Genomic DNA, 25,253 nt, shown 5'->3' with positions numbered 1-25,253 from the left:
AACTACAATGTTCTTGGTTTCATGAGGTCTTTGTTCAAAGAAAAACATTCTTATCAGTCTTAATTTACCATGGGACTTTTGTAAAGATCCAAATTATACCTCAAAGACATATTTATGGGTATTATGCTTCTTTCCTGAACAGTTTTTGTAATGAAACTGAACAGGTTATACTGGAACAATAGACATTGTACAATAGACACTTAAAACACTAACCACATGATGTCCAGACCTATAGAGTGATAAAATTATTAACTACTAGCCGTCCCCCACGGCTCCACCTGCGTAGTAGTGAAACAGGACGGTGAGGAGGGCCCTGCCCGGCTCCCTACTCCTGACGTCACGCTTCCCCCTCATCTCAGCTCACAGCCTCTGTCTCGGATTAGTGTGAATATATCACTCCTGCAAGCAAACTACGATTCTTAGCATGATGAGAGGAGTCGCAATATCAACCGGAATGTTCAAGCAAATTATAGAAAAAAATCCGTTAAGTAGTTCTCTCATTCACTAGCTAAGTGGAGGTAACGTACACGCACCCGATGCTGGCGCGTGAGTGAGGAGGGATCCGCCCTCCTCCCCTCGACCCGCTCTGTGTCTCTTTGATTCATGGAAATAAATCAGTACCGCAAGCGAACTATGAACCATAGCGTAATGAGAGAAGTCACAAAATCAACCGGAATGTTCAAGCAAATTATAGCAAAAAACCCAATCTAAATCTGTTAAGTAGTTCTCTTGTGAAAAGCAGACAGACATACAGCCAGTTGGATTTTATATACAGTATATATAGTTATATATATATATATATATATATATATATATACAGAGAGAGATTAATTCTGCCATATCCACTTTGTTGTAGCTATTGCTACATTCATTTCTGGCATATCTATTTTTGAAATTCTAGCTATGTCTATATCACAAAGTTCAATACACCACTGTACATCTTTGTGTGAATTTGAACTTGACCAGTGAGGATATCATTATGACTAAATGCCATCTGCTGTATGTAACTGCTCATTGCAAGGTCTGAAAAAATACATTGAAACATAGATTATAAACATATGTTCAAAAATTTATATCATTATCAGTCCAGTGCCATCTTCTTTGTGTTCCTAAGTGCTTACTGAAGGGTCAATATAATTTCTAACCAACACACAAAGATTGATCTTGATTATGCTACAATCGGGTGGCTTCCTCCTGTCTAAACATCTATGCTTCTACCAAAGTCAAGATTTTGACAAAGGCACGATGAAGGAAGACAGGAAGCAGACAAACAATTTCACTGCCAGCAGTAAAAATAAAAAGAGAGTTTTCCATGGATTAAAATAGCCTTTTTGGTAAAATGAGAAAACAAACTGTACACTACACCACAGAAATATTAGAAGTGTGTTTACAATAGGTCTCTGTCACCTGAAACAACATACTGAGGCACATAATTATCAGCATCTACACTTGCATGAATAGCAGTTAAAACAACATACCACTTGCAGTATTTATTATTCAGTTAAGGTCTAAATAATTAACTTTCAGCAGAAAGGTACATCCATGGACATTAGCAACAAACCTGTGCAAGTTTACTGATTTATATTTTAATGAAGTTACAGTCATATGAAAAAGTTTGGGAACCCCTCTTAATTCTTTGGATTTTTGTTTATTATAGGCTGAGCTTTAAAAGTAGCAACTTCCTTTTAATATATGACATCCATCCATCCATCCATCCATTTTCCAACCCGCTGAATCCGAACACAGGGTCACGGGGGTCTGCTGGAGCCAATCCCAGCCAACACAGGGCACAAGGCAGGAACCAATCCCGGGCAGGGTGCCAACCCACCGCAGTAATATATGACATCCATCCATCCATCCATTTTCCAACCCGCTGAATCCGAACACAGGGTCACGGGGGTCTGCTGGAGCCAATCCCAGCCAACACAGGGCACAAGGCAGGAACCAATCCCGGGCAGGGTGCCAACCCACCGCAGTAATATATGACATGCCTTTTGGAAACAGTAGTAGTTCAACAGTGACATTAAGTGTATTGGATTAACAGAAAATATGCATCATTACAAAATTAGACAGGTGCATAAATTTGGGCACCCCAACACAGATATTAAATTAATACTTAGTTGAGCCTCCTTTTGCAAATATAACAGCCTCTATACGCCTCCTACAGCCTTTGATGAGTGTCTGGATTCTGGATGGAGGTATTTTTGACCATTCTTCCATACAAAATCTCTCTAGTTCATTTAAATTTGATGGCCGCCGAGCATGGACAGCCTGCTTCAAATCATCCCATAGATTTTCAATGATATTCAAGTCAGGGGACTGTGACGGCCATTCCAGAACATTGTACTTCTCCCTCTGCATGAATGCCTTTTTTAGATTTCAAACTGTGTTTTGGATCATTGTCTTGTTGGAATATCCAACCCCTGTGTAACTTCAACTTTGTGACTGATGTGACTGATGCTTGAACTTTATCCTGAAGAATTTGTTGATACTGGGTTGAATTCATTCGACCCTCGACTTTAACAAGGGCCCCAGTCCCTGGACTAGCCACACAGCCCCACAGCATGATGGAACCTCCACCAAATTTGACAGTAGGTAGCAGGTGTTTTTCTTGGAATGTGGTGTTCTTCTTCCGCCATGCAAAGCGCTTTTTGTTATGACCAAATAACTAAATTTTTGTCTCATCAGTCCAAAGCACTTTTTTCCAAAATGAATATGGCTTGTCTAAAAGAGCATTTGCATACAACAAGTGACTCTGTTTGTAGCATGAGTGCAGAAAGGGCTTCTTTCTCATCACCCTGCCATACAGATGTTCTTTGTGCAAATTGTGGTGAATTGTAGAACGATGTACAGATACACCATCTGCAGCAAGATCTTCTTGCAGGTCTATGGAGGTGATCTGTGAGTTGTCTGAAACCATTCTCACAATACTGCGCATATGCCGCTCCTGTATTTTTCTTGGCCTGCCAGACCTGGGTTTAACAGCAACTGTGCATGTGGCCTTCCATTTCCTGATTACATTCCTTACAGTTGAAACTGACAGTTTAAACCTCTGAGATAGCTTTTTGTAGCCTTCCCCTAAACCATGATACTGAACAATCTTTGTTTTCAGATCTTTTGAGAGATGCTTTGAGGATCCCATGCTGTCACTCTTCAGAGAAGAGTCAAAGGGAAGCACAACTTGCAATTGACCACCTTAAATACCTTTTCTCATGATTGGACACACCAGTCTATGAAGTTCAAGGCTTAATGAGCTAATCCAACCAATTTGGTGTTGCAAGTAATCAGTACTGAGCAGTTACATGCATTCAAATCGGCAAAATTACAAGGGTACCCACATTTTTGCATAGCCAATTTTTCACATTTGATTTAATTTCATACAACTAAATACTGCTTCACTAAAGATCTTTGTTCGGAAAACACCCCAGTACTCAGATGTTCCTAGGAAATGAAAGACATACCACTGTTATCTTTTTTGTTGAAAGTAGAGTAAATTATTATGCAGGCTGAGAGGGGTTCCCAAACTTTTTCATATGACTGTATATACATAATTAGCAACACGACAAAATTACAAACACATTGCATATGTGGGAAATGTAGACAAAGTTAAATACCATAAATAATGAGCAGAACAGAAAACAGAATATTAGTCCTTACTCATGTCTGACTATATGTGGCAGTTGCAAGAGTGGTAATGTAACTTTATATTTGTTTTGTGTTGTCATTAAATAACCACAAATTACCACACTTATCCAAATAAGTGGAGACATCATTCAGTTGTTGCTTGTTGTTTAAAATGATTTTTTTTTTTTAGAATCTTCATTCAATCTTCATACTACTTACAGTCTGTTAAGTAGTAGTGTCATGATAATAATTTTAGCAACACTGATTATATTTAAATATGTGTAAAAAATATGGACATGGTTACATGACTGTTAATAAAAAAATAAAATGACCTTAATGGTGTTTTAATGGAATCTGGCATCCAATCAAATTATCATTAGAAGTCATTTTTTATTTTATCTTTGTGATTATGAAGTGAGTTTTTGTGCAAAAAACAAAAAAGAACTATAGCATTCCAAATGTTCCCACTCACCTTTAGTGGTACCTTCAGTGAAAAGTGAACATGAAAAGTTAATTAGTAATATTACAAACTATGTCTTTTATGATGGAAAAACAATGTGGACAAATATTAACAATAAAAAATGTTTTTTGTTAAAAGGTAAAACTGATTAAAGGTGTATGACCTGAGAAAAGAAGTGAACACTTAAAGCAAACATTTTTATTTCTTCTGTAGCCAATACTACAATGCACTATTTATTTTTGTGTTAATTTTCTATGACAAAGTTCTCATGTCCCCATAGTTATAATTGAATGCAATTAACTTTACACATGAAACAGCAGATAAATTAAGCATACCGTAATAACCAGTTGACCCGGGACAGCATCTTCATTTATCACTGCTGCATAGATGTCTCGGCTAAATTTTGGTGCATTGTCGTTAACATCAGTCAGATTGATGTTAACAGTTGCTACATCACTAAGAGGGGGTGATCCTCCATCAGTAGCTTCTACTGATAAATAATATTCATGAGATTTTTCATAATCCAGATCTTCAATCACAAAAATGGCACCTACCAGGATTAAAAAATTGTGTTAGGTTTAATCAACAAAAATAAGAACAATGAACACAAAAGTTGCAAAAAATCTAAACAAATTAATTCTCATACCTGTGTTAGAATCAATACTAAATTTGCCATGTTCGTTTCCACTTATTATGGAATACACAATTTCTGCATTTGCTTCAATGTCCCTGCTAGTTGCAAAAACCTGCATAATCTGTGTTCCAACAGTTACATCCTCTGACACATTTGCAACATATTCCCTGTGTTCAAACACAGGTGGATTGTCATTAATATCCAGCACAGATACTGTAACAGAACACACAGTGGAAAGCCTTCGAGGGGATCCTTGGTCTGTGGCTTTCACAGTTAGAGTATAAATGGCTTGTATTTCCCTATCAAGTGGCTTCTCAAGACTAATAATGCCAGACAATTCGTCAATGGAGAAATGACCATCTGCAGAATCCACAAAAGAATAAAGAATCTTGCTATTGGCCCCTAAAAAACAGAAAATGTAAATATATAATTAACATTATTAACATATTTATTTGACACCATAATGTATATTAATAAATATTAATTCCTTCCTGTGGTACTGCTTTAAAAACATAAAATACATTTATTCATTTATGCAAATGTAGCTAATAAGTTCTCAGTTCCAGCTAGAGATATTGCTCTCAATTCATACTGTTCTTTTTTTCATTTTGGTCAATATTTGAATGCTGAACACCTCTATTTTGGATTGATTTTGAAGCATACTCTTGTTGTTTATTATGTTAATCATATTTGCTTGACTGAATTGTATTCTGATTTAATGTTTTGTTTTCAAATAAAGAAAAATAAGAAGTGCCACATCCAAATTAAAGCAGGGGGATCGGATAAAATAGCAGATAGCTGAGAACACTTCTGGGACAGTAAAAAACATTTAACAATAATGCTTGGGAACAATTCAAAGGAGTGACATTTCATAGGAGTGACATAACAAAGGAGTGAAACCTCAGATATAAATTTGAAAGGAGTGACAACCATCCAACCAACCAACCATCCAAGTGGTAGGTGAGGTGGCAACAATTATTTGGTGAGCGAACTTTCAGTTGTGTTCCTACTCTCTGTTGAAGCAAGATAACAAATTATTTATCATGACATCGTTATGCCACTCCAATAAAATGTCACTCCTTTAATACAGCATTTATGTCACTCCTTTGTTATGTCACTCCTTCGATACAGACCCATAATACTTAGTTAGTAAAATATGGCAATGGACTGCTGCCCCCATCTAGAGATCTTTCCTGCCTTATGCCCAGTCCTTTCTGAACAGGCTCCAACGGTTTTGGAATATTAAATTTGGATTTAATTGGATAGGTTTTATAATAAATAAAAAGTCCTATTACCTACAATACATCCTGTCAAAATATTCTTCCACAATACGTAAACAATCTATTTACTTTTAATCTTTGAGAAAAGTACAATTTGAGGATTGACAATTGCTGAATAAAACAAATTTAGAGAAGTTGTTGTAATTCCTGACACAATGGTATCTGAGGTAGGAAAAAATGGAAATTAGTCCAAAGCGAGAACTCTGCCCTGTCAGATTGCTTCAGTAGCATTTGGCTTTAATGGCTGAATTGTGATCACCAATTTTGTATGTGATCAGCAACTTCCAGATATGAGATTTATTTTGTAAATATCCCAAGACATCGTTCAGTGTAAAGATTAACATCCTGAACATAGAGTGTCATGAAAGACTACATTTCAGTGCTCCAAGGCAAATACTTAAAACTGTAAAAACTAAATGCAATTCAATTTCCACTTAATACGTTTATATTATTTAGTTATATCACTGCTTCTGATCAAATAACCACTTTAGCACTAGAGAACATAACTACATGAAATGAGTGTAATAAGCCACATGAAATAAAATGTAGTCATTTTTGCAAAATAAGCAGAAACTGAAAAATCATTATAGATAGCGTACCAAATGAGCCAACTGAAACTGACCAAAGTTCAACAGAGTAAGACATCAATATCATTCTGCAGTTTAGAAAGTTCTCCTGCAAACTTCAAATACATTCCCCTCGCCTCTCAAACTGATATTCATGCTCTAGTTGAGTAATACTGGCCTAGATTACACAACACCCATTTATTACTATCATTTGGTTGTAAAAGTGCATTTATGTTAGGGAGGATATTCATTTGCAGAGGAAATTGCTCAGATAATGCCAATGATTAGGAATAAGAATGCATTCTGTGGGCTCCAATGATATACTCTAAAATATTCAGACACACAGCATTCTTTAATTTCATTTTTTTTCTATCCAAAAAAAAAAACTGTGTTTTACTAGAGCAGTTTCCATGGAATGATAAAAAAAAGCTGTTACATTTTAATGAGCTAACCTGAAAATATGGAAGACATGCATAGTCTCACTCAAAACTGACACAAACACAAGTTCCACTTATTGGTTAAATTATTTGGTGCATTTTTTGTGTAAATACTCTTATTATTATAAGAAATGTGGTAGAACATATATAATTCCAAATTAATATGTCAAATTGTAACCAATCCTATAAACAAAACTGGCATGCTTCAAGCAGTTACGTAAGATATAACGTAAAATTTATTATGTAAGATACAGTAATCCCTCGCTATATCGCGCTTCACCTTTCGCGGCTTCACTCCATCGCGGATTTTATATGTAAGCATATTTAAATATATATCGCGGATTTTTCGCTGCTTCGCGGGTTTCTGCGGACAATGGGTCTTTTAATTTCTGGTACATGCTTCCTCAGTTGGTTTGCCCAGTTGATTTCATACAAGGGACGCTATTGGCAGATGGCTGAGAAGCTACCCAACTTACTTTTCTTTCTCTCTCTCTTGCGCTGACTATCTGTGATCCTGACGTAGGGGGTGTGAGCAGGGGGGCTGTTCGCACACCTAGACGATACGGACGCTCGTCTAAAAATGCTGAAAGATTATCTTGACGTTGCTACCTTCTGTGTGCAGCTTTTAAGTATGCTGTATGGTGCTTCGCATACTTAAAAGCTCAAAGGGCACGTATTTCTCTCTCTCTGCTCCTGACGGAGGGGGTGTGAGCTGCCGCCTTCAACAGCTTTGTGCCGCGGTGCTTCGCATACTTACAAGCCAAACAGCACTATTGATTTTTTTGCTCCTTTGAAGAGGAAGATATGTTTGCATTCTTTTAATTGTGAGACTGAACTGTCATCTCTGTCTTGTCATGGAGCACAGTTTAAACTTTTGAAAAAGAGACAAATGTTTGTTTGCAGTGTTTGAATAACGTTCCTGTCTCTCTACAACTTCCTGTGTTTCTGCGCAAATCTGTGACCCAAGCATGACAATATAAAAATAACCATATAAACATATGGTTTCTACTTCGCGGATTTTCTTATTTCGCGGGTGGCTCTGGAACGCAACCCCCGCGATGGAGGAGGGATTACTGTATTTACTTTTTTTGCAATTTATTCAATGTAGAGTTCTACATGTTGTTTGTGATGTAGATATACATTAGTTATGTTTCCACATGATGAAGCAACTTCAACTTTGTAGGTTTTGCAAAATTACTTAGGATTTCCCACTCTTATTTGCTTATTTGAGTCTTAAACAGCTAGATTCACTGTTTTTAATTGATCCTTATTAGCACTAATATGCAAATGACAAATGGACCAGCAATTTCTCCTTATAACTTGTTTCTATTTACACCTGTGTGTATTCATCATGAACTATGTTTGGAAGGAAACTGAAGACAAAAAAGAGAAGGACTGGGAATTATTCATCTGCTTCAGGCTACAAATCATTTGGATGATATCCCTGGAACAGAGCAAATCTACTCTACAAGAATGTCCTGACATATCTGGATGAAAACGCTAGCAAGCCATAAGATTAATTAAGCTCTGTCATGACAAGGGTTTGTTTCTAAATAAGCAATTGGGTTTGGTACAAAAACGTGAAGTGACTTTGGCCCTCCAAAACCAACTTTGTTTTGGGGTATGTTTTCTATCCTATGATTACCGTTTGAAGGTTTTGTTGCATTTTAAACAATTAATAAATTAAATTATCATGAACAAACCACAAATTCGATCAATTAGATATTAAAATGGATGGAACAATTTTGACTGCATAGTATCAAACAGAATAGTAGCTCAAACTGTACTGATTGATTTACTTAATTAAAAAAAAAAAAAAAGTTGGGTGAATGCACTTTATATAACACTAAACTGATAGAATCCTTTCAATCTTAAAAAAAATTCTCATGTATTTTCTTGCTTCTGAGCTAAAAAACTCTCCAAAATCAAATATACAGTAAACAATTGTAAACATTAAAAATAGACAAATTAGGACTATTGTAAAATGTATACCTAACAAAACATGTTTTCTGGGTTAATGCATAAGTGACCAAACACAGTTTGTGCCTGCAGACACCACATTTCCATTCAAGTGTATATGATCAACAATCTTAAAAAACCTAAGGACCGTGAATTCTGTTGTATAGTAGAGTGTTGTTTAATTGTTTAAGAGTTTTCAAAAACATTATCTGCATGATTTATTAGTGCTATTTAGCCTCTTTCAAGCAAAACAAGGAAGGAAAAAAACAATGCAATTAATCACTTGTCACTAAACTGAAAGCTGATTCTCTGATCACTTACCTGAATCAGGATCTGTTGCTTGTATTCTTGCCAATGGGGTCTGAAGTTCTGTATTCTCAAATACTGTTACCGAAAATGGATCTGAAGAAAATTCTGGGGCATTGTCATTCACATCTTCCAAATATAAAGTAATATCAGCCTTGCAAAAATGACCTCCCCCATCTATTGCTTTAACAATTAGATTATATACAGCATCCTTTTCTCTGTCAAGGGGTGCAAATGTTTTGAGTTCACCTGAAAAAAAAAATCATATTTTTTTCTTAGTCCCTCAAAATTTGTTACATATATAAAATGGTTGAGTTCATTTTAAATTATAAATGTTTTATTACTGAAGACATGCTGTAGCAGTGCTACTACGTAAGAACTGCATACCCCAGCAGAAGGGACCAGTGACCTACAAAGTGGAGTGGGGATTGCCAGGGACTAAGAAAATAGACACTGTAAACATCTCTAATCTCAAGCCTACGTAAGAACTGCATCTCCCAGCAGTCCTTGCAGGGGCTGCTGGGGTCAAAGGTGGTCAAAGAAGGTTAAAAGGAGGGCAGTGGGCTAAAAAGGAAAAAAAAGTTTGTTTTGTTTTGGTGCGTTGTGTGTTGCGTTTATCTGTCGTGCTGCCTGCTGTTATTTGAACCTTAATTAATCATTGTGTCCTGGACTGTATTCGTTTGTTGGGGTCTGGATCGTCTGTCTACCTGTGCACTGAGGACTATGTTGGGATTCATTGGTTTTCCGGAAGAGTGGAGCGCTCCTGAACCATCCATCCGACTTCATCCTTTCCGTAACTACCGGTAGGACTGTGTTTTCTTTCACCCTTTCAACATACAAATCAAAGGACTCAACTTCAATATCCTCTCATTTCATTCGGTTTGGTTTACATGGACTTTGCTGTGTGGTGTTTGTGTTTATTTGTTAAATGTAATATCGCCGAAGGGGTCAGGGGTGGTATTATTGTTTTCATTTAGTTCATTTAATTTCATTATATTCTTAATTGTTTAATGTTCCCAGTGCGCTTCATTTGGTCTCTGTTGTGAGTGTGTGTGGGTCGATCCAAGGCTGGGGACATTCCTGGGGTGTCCTCTATTAAAATAAATAAATCACCGCCATTTTTGACGGTGTGAATCTTAGCGGCCCCTGACCACTACAATGCTAACAATTTTAAAATTAGAAATCATTGTACAACAGGCTGCAAAAAACAATGGCCACCCCTCCAAACTGGCTTGAACTCTTTTAAAGAACTCTTGGTGTAACAATGATGCTAAATAAACACTGAACTCCCTAATGTTGTACAATTTACGCACATTACCCAGTTGAATAAAGCAATATACTGTCTATAGGGTTCAACTAAAACTCCATTTTCTGAACCTGCTTATTCAAATATGGATCAAAGGAAACCAGAGGCTTTTAAAGGAACAAAAGGCATATGGAAGGAAATAACCTTGGAGAAGAAAGTAGTCATTTGCAGGGTGCACTTATTTACAGTATGGCGATTCCAAGTCACTCATCAACCTAATCTTTGCATCATTAAAATAAGGGGTGTGGGAAGGGGGAACCAGAACTCAAAAAAACTCAAGCAGAATAACATGCAAACCAATTACAAGACTGGTATGTGTTCCTGGGATTCTGAATCAGCCTAATAAAAACATTTTTTAAATAAATGGGGGCATTTCTTTTGGTGATCCCTTTATTATTTATAAAATTAAAATTATTTAGACAATACAGTACTAATTCCTTTAAAAACATAATGAAAACACAGGAAAATATAATTTAACTTAAAAAGTATTAAATAATTACAAAATTTTAAACATTATCATTAAATGTTATCTAATTATTTCATGTATTTCATATCTTATTTATTAAGGCAAACATTAGATATTTTAGTGTATTCACATTCAACAGTATTCTCAAGATGAGTTTACTTTGTGCCTATGAGAGTTTGTCATGCTGACATATCTCACCCACCGTTTTCTCTGGAAACGTACATAAGATAACAAGTGGGCCAGTACAGATCAAGCTGCCTTTTCCAGCCACAGAGGCCTAGGAAATTCTGACAGACTCCCAGATGGCGAAGAGCCACAGTAAATATATGCATGGATCTCTAGCTCCAAAAATAATGACACTGATTGGCATTCAACAGCAACCCCAGAACCTAAAAGACAAATAATTATTTCCACAAAACACTATGTGGTGTAAAGTTATATGTCTACCAATCATGGGTGAGCAGGACTAATAAACTCTATAGAATCCTTAAATGTGTGTGCATGGAACAATGAAGAAAGTACATCTGGGGTGGGGGTCTATATATGTGGAGTCCAGTGTGTGAGTATGTAAACATGGAGAATGTGAACCTTCCAAAAGTGAAAAACATACTCTTACCTGTATCAGCGTCTAAGATGAATTTTTCAGCTCCCACTCCAAATAGTTTGTACGAGATCTCAGCATTTGATCGGATATCTGCATCAGCTGCAGAAACTTGTAAAATCAGCTTGCCTGAGAAAGCATCTTCCAGAATAGATTCAGTATAGACTATCTGAAAATAGATGTTTTGAAATAGGAAAACCAGTAAAAATAAGCATAAATGTAACAAAAATCATGATTACATGAAATATAATCAAATAATTACTGTATCCCACACGGAGAACAAACATTTCACATTACAGAAAAACATTCTGCTATTTATCATAACCTAAGCCTAGGATGAATTTGTCACAGACTCTGTAGATTTCCACAAAAGTTTCACAAGCAAAGAAAAATTTAATTTGAATCTCATGCACATGAGAAATTTGAAAGTCATGCACAATGACTTCACACAAATGTGCTACCACACACATCACACTCATTGCTGTCCAGATTCTCTTATGGACTGATTGCTTTTTGCTCGCAAGGGAGCCTTTTAATCCACTCTTCAAACCCCTTTTCTTGTTTTTGCTTTCATTTGGCTTTTATGCCTATAGCATTATAAACATTTTTAAAGAAGAATGAATTTCATATATAACTTACTCTAACTGTATTTTCTCCTTGGAGAAAATTATTTGATGCATTGCTGAAAAATATAAGTTTAAGAACTTTACATATAGTGTTGGCAAAAGTTAGATTATAAAAGTTATCTGGAAGGAAACAAAGTTTTTTTTTTTTTTAAATTGTTTAACCACCACTAAGGAGAACTTGTACAGTAGAATTTATGAGACCTGGTCCTCTACTTAAATCCATTGGCCTAGGTATGTGGCCATCAGTGATAGAATAGCAACTAAGGCTCTTGCAGTTGAAGCAATCTGAGCTTTCTTGTGATACTCCTCAATAAAAGATGGTTGGTGAATTTGTATATTTGTTTTGTTTTTAGAACTGCAGAACTGTGTCCAGCAAGCAAGCTCCCCAAATGTGTTCCCTCTGTCAAGCAAAGAGTTAAAATAAATACTGCAGCACACAAGATTTTTTTTCTCAGACTACTAAGGCATGACACACTCTCTATTTAAGCTTGATAAATTAATGTTGCTTCACTCTATATAATTTTTTTTTATCTTTTTTTTTTTTACTTCAGAAGCACACACAGTCTTCTGCAGTTTAAGTTGATCAGAAATTACAAAATGACCCCATGTAAGAGTTAGTATGTGTATGTAATTGAGCTGTTGCCAGGATAGGTTATGGCCACAATGATCCTGAAATGGATTAAGTAGATTAGTGTACATGTACATTATTTTTAATATAATTTTCAAATGGCACTTTTAAAGAAGAAAATCAAATCATTGGCTAAGCACTCCTAGTAGAGCTAAAGTTTTAACACATTCACATTGGTCTTGCTACAGGATTTCCACTTCTGGAACCCAAAGCTACAAACTTAACATCAACCAGCTTATTTATGGAAAGGAAAACTGTGTCTGCACAAGTTATGAATGTCTTTGTAGCCCTGGAAACTACCACTGCTCTTCTTTTCTATGAAGAAGTGACATCACTACACTGGTCTTGTTACAGTTCACTTTCCCTTTGAAGAGCTGAACTACATTCAGGTGATTAAATAATCTATTATGCACTGAATGATATTACTAAAAATGAAAGGAAGCTAACTGCCATATGTATCTTATTACAAAGGCAAAAAGGTAAATCATTTCCCCACTGATTTCAGTGTTGTACTGTTTTCTGAATATCATACTAACTTAGCGTAAGTGGATTCTGTAAAACCATGCTCACAGAAAAACTTTTCTCTGCTTGCAACTGTACTTAAAATGATTCAATATGCAATGGACTGGTTAAGTGAAAATCTAAATGCAGCCTCACCCTACATAGAAAAACCAGCATCATAGCTACAATGAAATTCTTTTGAATGTATGAGGTCAGCTGTATAACCTAGGGGCGTATAAAGGTAATAACTGGTACTTTTTCAAATAGCGTGAGGTTTTTGTCATACAGTGATTCATTTAGCATATTAATGTTGATGTTATCATCTTGTTTAGATAAAGTGAATACCTTTGTTTACTTAAAAGATTGCAAAGCCGTGCTAAGGTAATTATTATCTCAAAGCTAGCATAACACTTGACTAGAGAGAATCTTACCATTCTGACTGAGCAGAATTCTAGCATATGAGCAAATGTTAATACTGTAGAAAATAATAAGATACTCAGTAGATGATTAATTCTAAACTCCCAGTAATTTACAATAACGATAGTTTTGTGCACAATAATCACAATGCTCATAACTGCTTCATAACGAGTTATGCATAACTTTTAAATACAATGCAGGGCAGTAATCATTATATTGAAATTTATGTAGCTGGAGGCAAAAATATGTGTTTCTTCCTGTTTAAGCTTCCTGTCTAGAAGACAGTTTTTAAAAAAATGAAAAACAGGTTATTATGCAACCTCTAGGTAGCTCACATTTAAGGCAGACAGTTCAGGCCTCAAGGGGGTGGAGGCAGATGTGAGGCAGGCATTCTTGCTTGGAACACTTGTGTGTAGCATGTTGAAAGTAAAAGGGACATCTCTTAAAGGATAAGCTCAGTAATTCGGAAATTAAGGTTATTTATTCGCAAATGTGACATGCTTTCATTTGCCCGGAGCACTTGATGTGTTAAGTGAAGCTATATTATAATTTAATTAAAAAATCTCTCCCTAAGAGGATTAAAATTGCTGCCAACAAACCACTAGTCCAAACGTGAAACAAAAAGCTTTACAAGTTACTAGATATGTTCATTTCAAAGAAAATGTCTCAAGCAAATGATAGCCTGTTATGATTCTAAAAAACAACTAACTTCTAAAATCCAAAACCTATTCTTTGACCATCAGTTTATTTAGATTATTATTTACTTGCTCCCAAGGGGAAATTAAAATTTCACAGAAGCACCAAATAAAAGAAATAACAGCTGCTACTGTCAATGCAGTCTTGTAGGTGGCAATATGATGAGGTCAGATCTGCTTGGATTGTGCCACAGGTTTATACTTAAAGTCATTCATATTTGAATAGAGTAGTGTACATGAAAGGAATAGGCCTATCAGGCCCTGATTCCTTCTTTGAAGTCACCAGCATTAAGAATGATTCATCAAAAAGACGATGGTATAGTGTCAATCATTTATGTTCCTAAGTCAGCCAGAATAATGAAACTTACTTTCCCAGGCAGTAACATGGACAAATTCAGTCCTCAATTCAATGTTTGGATCACACATTTAGTTTTAATTATACTGTGCTCCCTTTTTTATCACTGCACATTCACAAAAATCTCAAGTCCTCATCATACTATATCCACTCAGTCTGATGAAACCTGTCCAGCATTTCCAATATTTCATAAAACAGCCTGCAGTGCACAGTGAATATCTTTATTTTTCTCATTTTTCTTGTTTGATTATTTACAATGAAAATTCACCCATTCTAATGTTCTCTCCATATAAGATTATATTTTTTCATTACTGTATGTAACGTACTATTATTTACCTATTTCTCTGAGTGTTTGGTGTTTTCTTCCACAACTTAGTACAGCCTAATTGTTTGGCTACACTGTTTAAGTTCCACACCCACAATTGTTTCTGAGATGTAGAGGCACACATGTAAAGAAAATGCCAGTATACTTACACAGAATCCTTTACCTGGTACTGGGACGGAATATCGTGTTTCAATTGATGCCAAAAAGTACATAAGAGAAGAAAAATGTATACTACCCTAACAAAGTACAAACCGATGGGTGGAAAAATATTTACATCTCATCAAAATAATAATCTGTTCAGATCTAAATTATCCACTACCAGGTTGGGAGAGCCAGATTTTGGCACAAGGCTGGAACCAGCATTAGATGAACCAGTATTCAAAAACCTTGCTCTTTAATGAATGGCACAATACGAATGTATCAGATTTCATTAAATCAAGTACACAACAATTCATACTAGATTTAATTCTAATGATATTATCCAGCACCTCTTTATATTAAACTGCAGTATAAAGGATAATTCAATAGTCATCCACAAATCTGTCTATCCATCAACCAGATTTTGTGTCTTTGCAGAATTGCCCATATTTTTACTGCAAATGTCCTGTAATTGAAAAATAGGACACAGAAACATGCATGTATAAACTGTATCACCACTGTTTTTCATTTATGTGTAGGCCTTTGAGCTTTATGTTTGATGTAGTATGTGGAAATTAAATTAACTGCAATTCATTTCTTGAGAAATATAGTGATGAGGTGGAAAAGAATGAATGAAAAACAGGTTCTAAACTTATTATGATGCAGTAAACACAACAGAGGTTTTCCTGAAAGCATCCATATTGGTTTTTCAAATGTTTTAACAGGATGCAGTCAATCCCGGTGTGACGTCATTCCCATCTCTGACAGCCAAAGTAAATGAAATGGAGTAGAAGAAATGCATCAAAGTTATTTGGGGGTTGCAGTGTTTTTTTTTTGGAGGGGGGATGGGTAGGGGCTACAGGCAAGACTTCACATAACGATATACAGAATTCCACATTTCATTGGAATGGTTGGACTCTGTGCTGTCCAGTGGTCAAACGTTTTTGAGTATATGACCTTATAAGTCACAGTAACAGACCTGGAAGGCTAACCTGATACTAGACAAAGGTAGCCTGTTATTATGTATTATTTGTAGGATATCTCATGATCAGTGCATCGTATAATGTTGTGTTTGGAATAAGAAGAACAGAATAATCTACTTTTATGTACTAACGTGCCATTTTTAGGTTTTTGCTGATGTTTTGTAAAGTAAGATATGAGATTGCAAGGACAAATAAAGTATAATCTAATCTAAAATCCTAAGAGTGTTTCTAATGGTGTTTCCGGTTTTTGAACTGTTGCTCGTGTATGCTCTCATAGAGGAAGTGTTCATTGCATTATTTGCATTTTACTGGTTGAGACCATTCCATTGACATATAACACTTAAGTATCCCCTATACAGAGTAGTAATGACTTTATGCAAAATATTCATACCAAATTAAAATCAAACTGTACATATTATAAAAATTTGATTACTAGGATTGTGAAGCTTATAAACAACATATTGTTTATGTTGATGTGTGATATAGTTCACCTGTATGACGTTGCAAATTTTTTTAAGGACCGGTTGGCCCATGCCAGTATAAGAGGATTTACAATAGGTCCATGAGGTTACTACATAAAGTAGATTAGGGAAATCAACAAGAAGTAAACAGGATTTGTCTACTACAATTGCTTTAATGAAAATTTCCTTTAAATTATTCAAGTTTTCATGCTGATAAGTAATGTAGCTTTCATTGAATGTTATTATAAATAAAACATTAAGAATTAAAGCAAAGATTAGAAATCTTTTTTCTACAACATTATCACTATTTAATGTTACAGTGTGGACAAAACACTACTTTTTAAAAGTTATAGCAAAAACCATTTTTTGTGAGACCTACCTTTTCACAAACAGGACTATTGTCATTTGCATCAAGGACCTTAACCTCAACGACTGCTTTTGCCACAAACGTCCCATCAGTTGCAGTGATATTTAGGAGGTAATTGTCTTTCTCTTCTCTATCAAGAGGCCTTCTGACATAGACCTTCCATTCATTCTGAATGTGTTCAATAGCAAATTGTCCCTGAGGGTCTCCTCCTGAAAAGTCAATGGAAAAGTGCCATTCAAGCTAATGAACAATACAGCTATTTAGCTAGAAAGTAGGAAGAGAGATACTAGTAACAAAATAAAAGGCTCACATGCAGAGAATAGCTGAATAGCCTCAAAATGCATCTGCTCCCTACAAATGATGCACAGTAGACATGCTGTGAAAATTTTAGGTGCTTAAATAAAAATACCAGGAGAAAAAGCTTTATAATCACTAAGTTTTATTGCAACATTTTAGTACTTGATATTCTTAGAAGCTTTTTCCATGCAAAGTTTGATTTTGTCAGGTAGGCAGTCTCTATTCATATAATTAATAAGGCATTTAATGAAAGCAAATATTGCTCTGCAATTTACATTACTAAACTAATATATTTTTTAAATTAAATTTACCATCTGCCCCATTACAAGGTGCTTACACACTTTGTTTATCCAAATGAATTTAAAAAATAAAATTTTAAGCAGGTTACTTAGCACAACTACTGATTTTTGTTTATTCATCATGTTAATGCCAAATGGAAATGTTATAATTTCGGCCCATATTAGTGGAATTTTTCTTTTAAAAGTACAGCATGTTGTATGTTGGTTAATAGACTGTTATATGTTGCTCTCCTCCACATGGTATTAATGCATGACAAATAAGGTAAAAATATAATACCAATGATTATCTTTTATCTTTTTAAATTAAATTTCATTAGGGTTAAAATCATATGTTAACAAGTAACACACAGTTTGATTAAATGTACAAAACACAACATTCCAGAAAATTAAAATATGTTAAATGATAATTAATTCATAGCACCCAAACCTGTATTACTTTAGAGAACTGTATAAACCAAAAACAATTATAAGATAGTCCCTAATTTATTTAACATATCCAAAGAAAGCAAAACAGAGGCAGAGGCCTAGTTGGCTATTTTAGAGCAGCACTAATGAATTCTTGGTAAGTTTTTTGCTGTTGTTAGTGAGTAATTTTTTCCCTAGTTTTAAATAATACAAGAAATGTTTCTCCTATTGAGTTGTTAAGGGTGGGTTGTGATTCTTCTGGTTAACAAGATATCTTGAGGTGCAAGTAGAGTAGTATATAATGTCATAATAGATTTGCTGTTGGATAAACTTATTCATCCTGGCATTACTCCAAATAGTGCTACTTAAGGACCAGGAGTAACTGTGATTTCATTGCTATCTGATAAAAAAACAGATATTTCCCTCAAAATGGTCTTAGCAAACATTACCTAAAATATTACCTGCATAAAGACACCAGTCTCAGTTAGAAGTCAATCACTGATTGATTTTAGATAATTTTAGTGATGAAAGATTGGTTCAATATACAATTTTAAACAAATTACAGAATTCTTCACACAGATTGGAATGAGGTATGTATGTTAAGAATAACTAAATTCCTTAACCATCCTTAAAAACATTTTTGTCTTTAAGTTTTACTCATTTCACTACTTTAGTTTATTAATTTTCACATGAACTATATGGCTAATAGCATATCTACCTCTTATGAAATCAAAGATAAACCAATCAAAACATTCATCCAAACACAGTTCAGATGAAAAGCTGCCTCGGTTTTACACCAGCCTGGTGGGCACTCTATTGTGTAAGATGTCGCATTTGGTAATCTTCAGCCTATATAGCTACCACCACCTCCTCCTCTTACTCATATTCCTCTTCCACAATGGTCAGTTAAACAGCTGCTTTTACAACAATATTAACACAAACAGCTGTAATGACACAACTGCCCTGGAGCCTCATGTATAATGCCGTGCGTAGAACTCACACTATAACATGGCGTAAGCACAAAAGTGGAAATGTTTGTACGCACAAAAAAATCCAGATGCATAAATTTGTCCAACTTCCATGTCCTTCCGCTACATAAATCCCGGTTAGTGTGAAAAGTAACGCATGTGCACACGCCTGCTGCCCTGCCCCAACTCCTCCCAGAATTATGCCTCTTTGAATATGCAAATCAATATAAATAGCCCTTAGGCTCAGCCTTCTGTGAAAAGACAATGGCAAAAGCACGACGGAAAATAGAAGAATTTCAGAGAATACCAAGTGGAGGCAAGGAAAAACGTACCATTTGTTGGTTTAAACAGTGGTATAAACAACTAAAGGAAGTTGATCGAGTGACATAGCGTGTCGGAGAAACTCGAAAGCTCAAGTTCACAAAGTCGCACAGTGCCGAAATAAAAAAGAGGTTGTCACATATCAAAGTTGCCGTGAAAAGGTGAGTCGTAGCCCACTGTCTGAGTGTCATATGAAAGCTTATTAGGGGACAGAGAAAAAAAAAGGCACACAGTGGGAAAAAAAGCATGAAATGTCAACTTTAATTTCGAAATTTCCACTTTAATCACGTAGTTTATTTTGTAATTAAAGTAGAACACCATAAACTTCATCTTAAAATCGTTTAATTTACTAGTTTCTCAAATCCCATCGTAACTAAAGTAGCACGTTAAATGCTTTGTTTTGTATTTGATCTTCTATGTGCTCTATGTGTGTGAATCATTACGTGCTTCCGGGTTTTCTCTTCCTTCGACAGGACACAGAATCCATTACATTCGTAATATTACAGTTCTCTGAATAATTAAAATACTGAGATGTATACGTGATATCATTTTCATGATGATAGGAGTTAAAGCATGTTAATAAACATGGGAACACGGTGGCGCAGTGATTGTTCATGTCTCACATAAGATGCTTGTTGCGCCATGTGTGACCTTCGATGAAATACTTTATTGTAGCAGTACTGTCTCTTTCAAACGTACTAACCCCAATTCCTGTCCTTACTTTTCCTTCTCCAAATACCCAATCGCCACACAATCAGCTCTGTAATAGACGTTAAGCCATTGTAAGCTTAGAATGCAGATTCTTCAAAACTTTTAAGGAACATTGAAATATCTTCGTAGTACGTGTTTAATTATTCGATCCGTCTATCTTTCCAGTGTCGCATCAGCACCAGCAAGAATACAGTGCGAGGCAGGAACAATCCGTGAACGGAGCGCCAGCTCCTCACTAGCGCTGCGGCACCATGTCCTCACATGTGTAATTATTAACAATCTATATATATAATTCACTAAGACCATGGCAAGCAAGACGCACGCAAGACATGGCAAGCAAGATGCACGCAAGACAGAGCCACGCCCACCAACTCACAGAGCCCCGACCACCAACAATTCACTAAGCAGCCGACCATGGCATGCAAGACAGAGACCAGACCATGGCAAGCAAGACGCACGCAAGTCCATGGCAAGCAAGACGCATGCAAGACAGAGCCACGTCCGCCAACTCACAGAGCCCCGCCCACCAACTCTAAGACCATGGGGTACGCACGACAGAGCCCCGCCCGCCAACTCTAACCCTCCTCCCGAGTCCACCCTTGCTCTCAAGGCACACAGCACCTCACCAAACACCGCTTCAGTCGCTTTCGTCTCTGCTATGGTCCACATGCACCTCTGAGCCACGTTGACTTTTCATTGTTCTTTTCGGTTCCGGCTGCTTTTCTATATATAATCCACCAAGTCGCCCGACCATGGGATACGCACGCACGCAAGACACAGCCCCGCCCGCCAACTCTAACCCTCCTCCTGCGTCATGGGGTACGCACGACAGAGCCCCGCTCGCCAACTCTAGCACTTACTGTCGCCGGTTGCATTAACAAGCAACCTTTGTGGCGTCACATGCATGTCCTTATACTGACGACAAATATGACAGCTCTTTCTCACGAACAAGATTTCGCAAGACGGGAAAAACGGAACACCTGCAACATTACCTTCACATTGTTTTCCTTTTATTTCTGATCCCGTTCAACAACTATGTGGCGACATCGACTTCTCAACTGTGACTACGGAACAACTCAGTACGCGAGCTATATTAAGCTTCACCAACAAAGATCCGTGACACCTTAATGAACAGGTACTGAAACTTATCCCTACCAATGAAGTAACTTTCACCAGCATTGACTCCATCGTCACAGACGATCCCGCACATCAACTTTCATTCCCCGAAGAATTTCTTAGCAGTCTTACTCCCACTAGCATGCCTCCGCATAAACTCAAACTTAAAATAGGTTCAGTCATCATGCATCTCAGAAACCTCATGCCAGCAAGAAGTCTCTGTAAAGGCACTAGACTGACTGTTACCAGCATTCACCGCAATGTACTAGAGTGTAAAACAATCGCAGCTGCTACCTCACAAACTGTCCATATTCCCCGGATTTCCCTGACCCCATCACATTCAAATTTGCCTTTTACTTTTACACGCAGACAATTTCCTGTTAGATTGTCCTTTGCAATGACAATTAATAAGGCACAGGGACAAACTTTCAAAAAGATATGCCTGTATCTGCCAAAACCAGTTTTCAGTCACGGACAGTTGTATGTTGCTCTCTCCAGAGTTCCATCTTTTCATTCACTCACAGTCGTATCCTCAAACCCATCCCATTTGGACAACTGTGTCTTTCAGGATGTGTTCACCCATCAATAAATAATTATGCAGCGTATGCTATGCCGCGGGTTGGCTAGTATAGATTATTTAAATGAAGTTAAAGTTTAATCTGTATAATATAATAAACATATTTTGCTGCATTTCACCTTAAAAATGATATCGTCATCATATGTAAATAAGTGCTTTATAAAGTGGCTCAGGTTGTGCAATATTATAACTGTAGTGCAAGTTTACAGTGAGGTAATTGTACTTATAAGTACAAACAGTTCTACAAGCAGTACTTGATGGACTGATTGAGTGCGTTTATAGTTCTTGGGATGAAACTGTTTCTGAACCGCGAGGTCTGTAAAGGAAAGGCTTTGAACTGTTTGTCGTGTGAGAGCAGTTCAATAGACAGCATGGCTGAGGCAGCGTGTGCTTGATGCTGTATACTGATAATCCTCTTTCCGATCAGCTGCTGTAGATCTGTGATTCACCACTCAGATATAGTGATATAAATACTCCGAGTGGTGCAGTGAGAGTAATATGGCAAAATATGATCCGCTGTGGCAACCCGTAACGGGAGCAGCTGAAATCAAAAAAGAAGGTGCAGTTAGAGTAGCAACGCTAAAAAAGCTTTGGTATTTGGAATACTTTGGCTATTCCCTGGACCATTATATTGTTACAGGTTAATTACAATTAGATGCCTTAAACTAATAAACAATATGCAATTAGTTTCAGTGTATATGATAAAGCCGCGTCAGGGATGTGGATCTAAAAAAGAAAGGGTAACCACAAGTTTCAGTGTATATGATAAAGCCGCGACAGGGATGTGGATTTAAAAAAGAAAGGGTAACCACACAGGAACAGTAGCACTGCATTGACGCTGGGTTTCGCTAGTTTGCACAACCGAGCAGAGAACTTGCGTACGCCAGGGTTGGAGCTACTGTGAAAATGTGCATGGCTTTACGCCAAGTTTAGGTTTTATACATTGCGATTTGAGCGTGGAAACGTTCGTACGCAACATTTTTTATACATGAGGCCCCTGGTGAGTATGTGATGGCTCCAGAAGATTTGTTGAGGCACCTGAAGTACATCTTCCACATTCCTATTGTGCATTCAACCACACTGCGTATTCGCCTATATGCAGAATAATACTGCTCTTTGACCACGGTCTATGAAGTTATTACAGGTGTCAGTAGATATGGGTGAAGAGGATAGGTGCTGTCACCTAAAAGACAGTAAAACCCAAAAATTCATCACCCATTTCCTTGCGACAGATTGCTGAATTAGTCCAGATAAATTCATGGTGGGAACTTCCAGGTGACTTTGCCACGATGCCTGTGATATCTTATACACGGTATGATAGACACACCGGCCGGGACACTGTATAATGGAAGGGCTGGGGAGAAAGTGTGCTCAGGGCAGCCCCCTCTATTTGCTGCAGGACCACAGGTTGCCACAGGGCACGCTGGGAGTTGGATTTTAATACAGCCCTGTTATGTTCCGTGGGTGCTGCGCGGGGATGCTGCAGAGCAATACTGTGTATGGCTTCCACCATGCCTTGGAATACTGTTATGCTGAAACTTGTGCTTATTATGTGGGAAACACTTTGGGAAGAGTACCCCATGAATAAAAGACTGTTTGCCCTTTTAAATTGTGTCCGTGCCTGTTTGTGTTTGGGTGTTTGGCGTTCTGGAGTGCCCCCCTACAGTCCACAATGGTTATATTGGATTAAAAGTCTCAAATCTCCCCAATCAGCTTTATGTTACTAGAGTCAACAGTATTGTTTTTCCTGGATGACTTCTACAGTATAAGCAGCAAGACAGATAATCATGTTTGGGCTACAGCTAAACTTTATGCAGAAGCACCACTAATGACGAAGCAACTACTACATACTTAAGGTAATAATAAAATACATTTTAAGAAAACACTTAAAAGTAATACTTTACCCAAAAATATTTTTTTTATGTTACTTTCCCCTTGTTGTATTTATTGATGGCCATAAACAAATTTTTGTCATGTTTTCTTGTAGAACAAAAGGAAATTATATAGATAATTATATATTGAAACATAATGGTGACCCGTGTTGTACAACGGTAAACAATGTAAAAAATATCCATGGAGAAAAAAAAATTCTCATGTTACTAGTGTTGCATAATTTACATGTACGTTACCTAGTTGTATGCTGAAAATGTGCAAAACACATGCATTGTTTACTACAATATTATAATTCTAGAAATATCAGGGTACAACATAAATAAAAAGGACACAATCCTGTAAATTTGTGCTTTAGAAGTGAAAACAGATTTTGTTGACCAATGAATGGGGTGAGTGACAGATCTTCAAAATATGAGATAAAAAATTTTTCTCAGTCATCTCATAAGTAACATATAAAATATCTTTTGGGTGGAGTGTTCCTTTAATAAAAAAACGACAGATTAATTTGCTTAACATGCCACTATGCCTTTTCTCTGTGCTAATAGAGTAATAGTAAGAATTAGTTTAAACAATAGTTGCTTTCTTTCTCTTTTGGTCAAAACATAACATTCTATTTGTAGTAGTAACCTATTATGTAAATCATATAATTAGGCAAATTAGTATATTTTTGGTTGGATATCATTTAGTTTGCAACTTATTTTTATATGAAACACATATGCTTTGTGTTTCTACAGTGTTTCGGTATATGTCTCTGGGGTAGTTCTTCCCTTAGTTTCTAAGAAAATATCCACTTGTGCAGAAATGAATGTAACACAGTATCTGCTAGTATTAATAGTTTAGTTTCCAATGGCAAGCTGCATTAAGCAGAGAGTAATGATTTACCTTAAAGCAATGAGCATCTTAAAAATGTTTAAGCAAGATATAAAAATAGCTTTACAAATCTATATTTAAACTGTACAAAAAAAATAAAAGTTTATTTTATTCAGATTCTAATGTTTCAAATAAAAATGCCTTTAAATAAGGAAGAGACTGAAAAATCTTTAGAAGCTGAAGTAAGGATGTCATGGAAACAGACAAAATTATCAATGATTTCTTTCTTTCATTTCCAAATGCCCACATAATTTTGAAGGGAAACTATGGAGGAATACTTTGGACAAAATTAAATGAATATGCAAATAAATAAAACTTCTGAAATATGACAAAAATAAATAACAACATGAAATGTGAGTATAAATAATTAAATGTGTCATGAAATATATTTTTATTGCTTATTTTTTATGCTTTTATTTAGTTATTACTTAATTTATTTATTTCAATGACACCACATGCAACTTAATCCCTAAAATTAAAACTGACATTTCACTTGTTATTGTTAAGAGGGTGGGATCCAGCATGTACTGTCTGTTGATTGGTGAACTTTCAGTAGAGTCTATATATGCGTTCTGCCTGACTTGAGTATTTCTGTAGGCTTATGTGCATGGTGACAGCTGTGACTATGTGCGTCAGATATGAGTGCATGAAAAAGTTGTCC

At 36.3% G+C, this 25,253-nt stretch overlaps 1 protein-coding gene across 5 annotated transcripts in view; it reads right to left on the bottom strand.

Moving 5' to 3' along the window:
* The window catches only part of fat1a (FAT atypical cadherin 1a), a 210,782-nt gene that overhangs the window by 40,302 nt on the left and 145,227 nt on the right, over positions 1-25,253 (bottom strand). For all 5 annotated transcript variants that reach the window (XR_007935176.1, XM_051928502.1, XM_051928504.1 and 2 more), the window contains exons 11-15: positions 17,148-17,344; positions 11,655-11,808; positions 9,282-9,515; positions 4,731-5,120; positions 4,420-4,634 (exon numbers count right to left, since the gene is read on the bottom strand). Coding sequence is in view for 4 of the 5 variants with exons in the window: in XM_051928502.1 (XP_051784462.1) it covers positions 4,420-4,634; positions 4,731-5,120; positions 9,282-9,515; positions 11,655-11,808; positions 17,148-17,344 (1,190 nt within the window). In the remaining variant the exon portion in view is untranslated. The remainder of the gene's footprint in view (positions 1-4,419; positions 4,635-4,730; positions 5,121-9,281; positions 9,516-11,654; positions 11,809-17,147; positions 17,345-25,253) is intronic.

This window comes from Erpetoichthys calabaricus, chromosome 5 (genome assembly GCF_900747795.2).
Source record: "Erpetoichthys calabaricus chromosome 5, fErpCal1.3, whole genome shotgun sequence".
Lineage (NCBI taxonomy): Eukaryota > Metazoa > Chordata > Cladistia > Polypteriformes > Polypteridae > Erpetoichthys > Erpetoichthys calabaricus.
The sequence above is the reverse complement of the archived record's forward strand: the minus strand, read 5'-3'. Positions and strand labels throughout refer to the sequence as shown.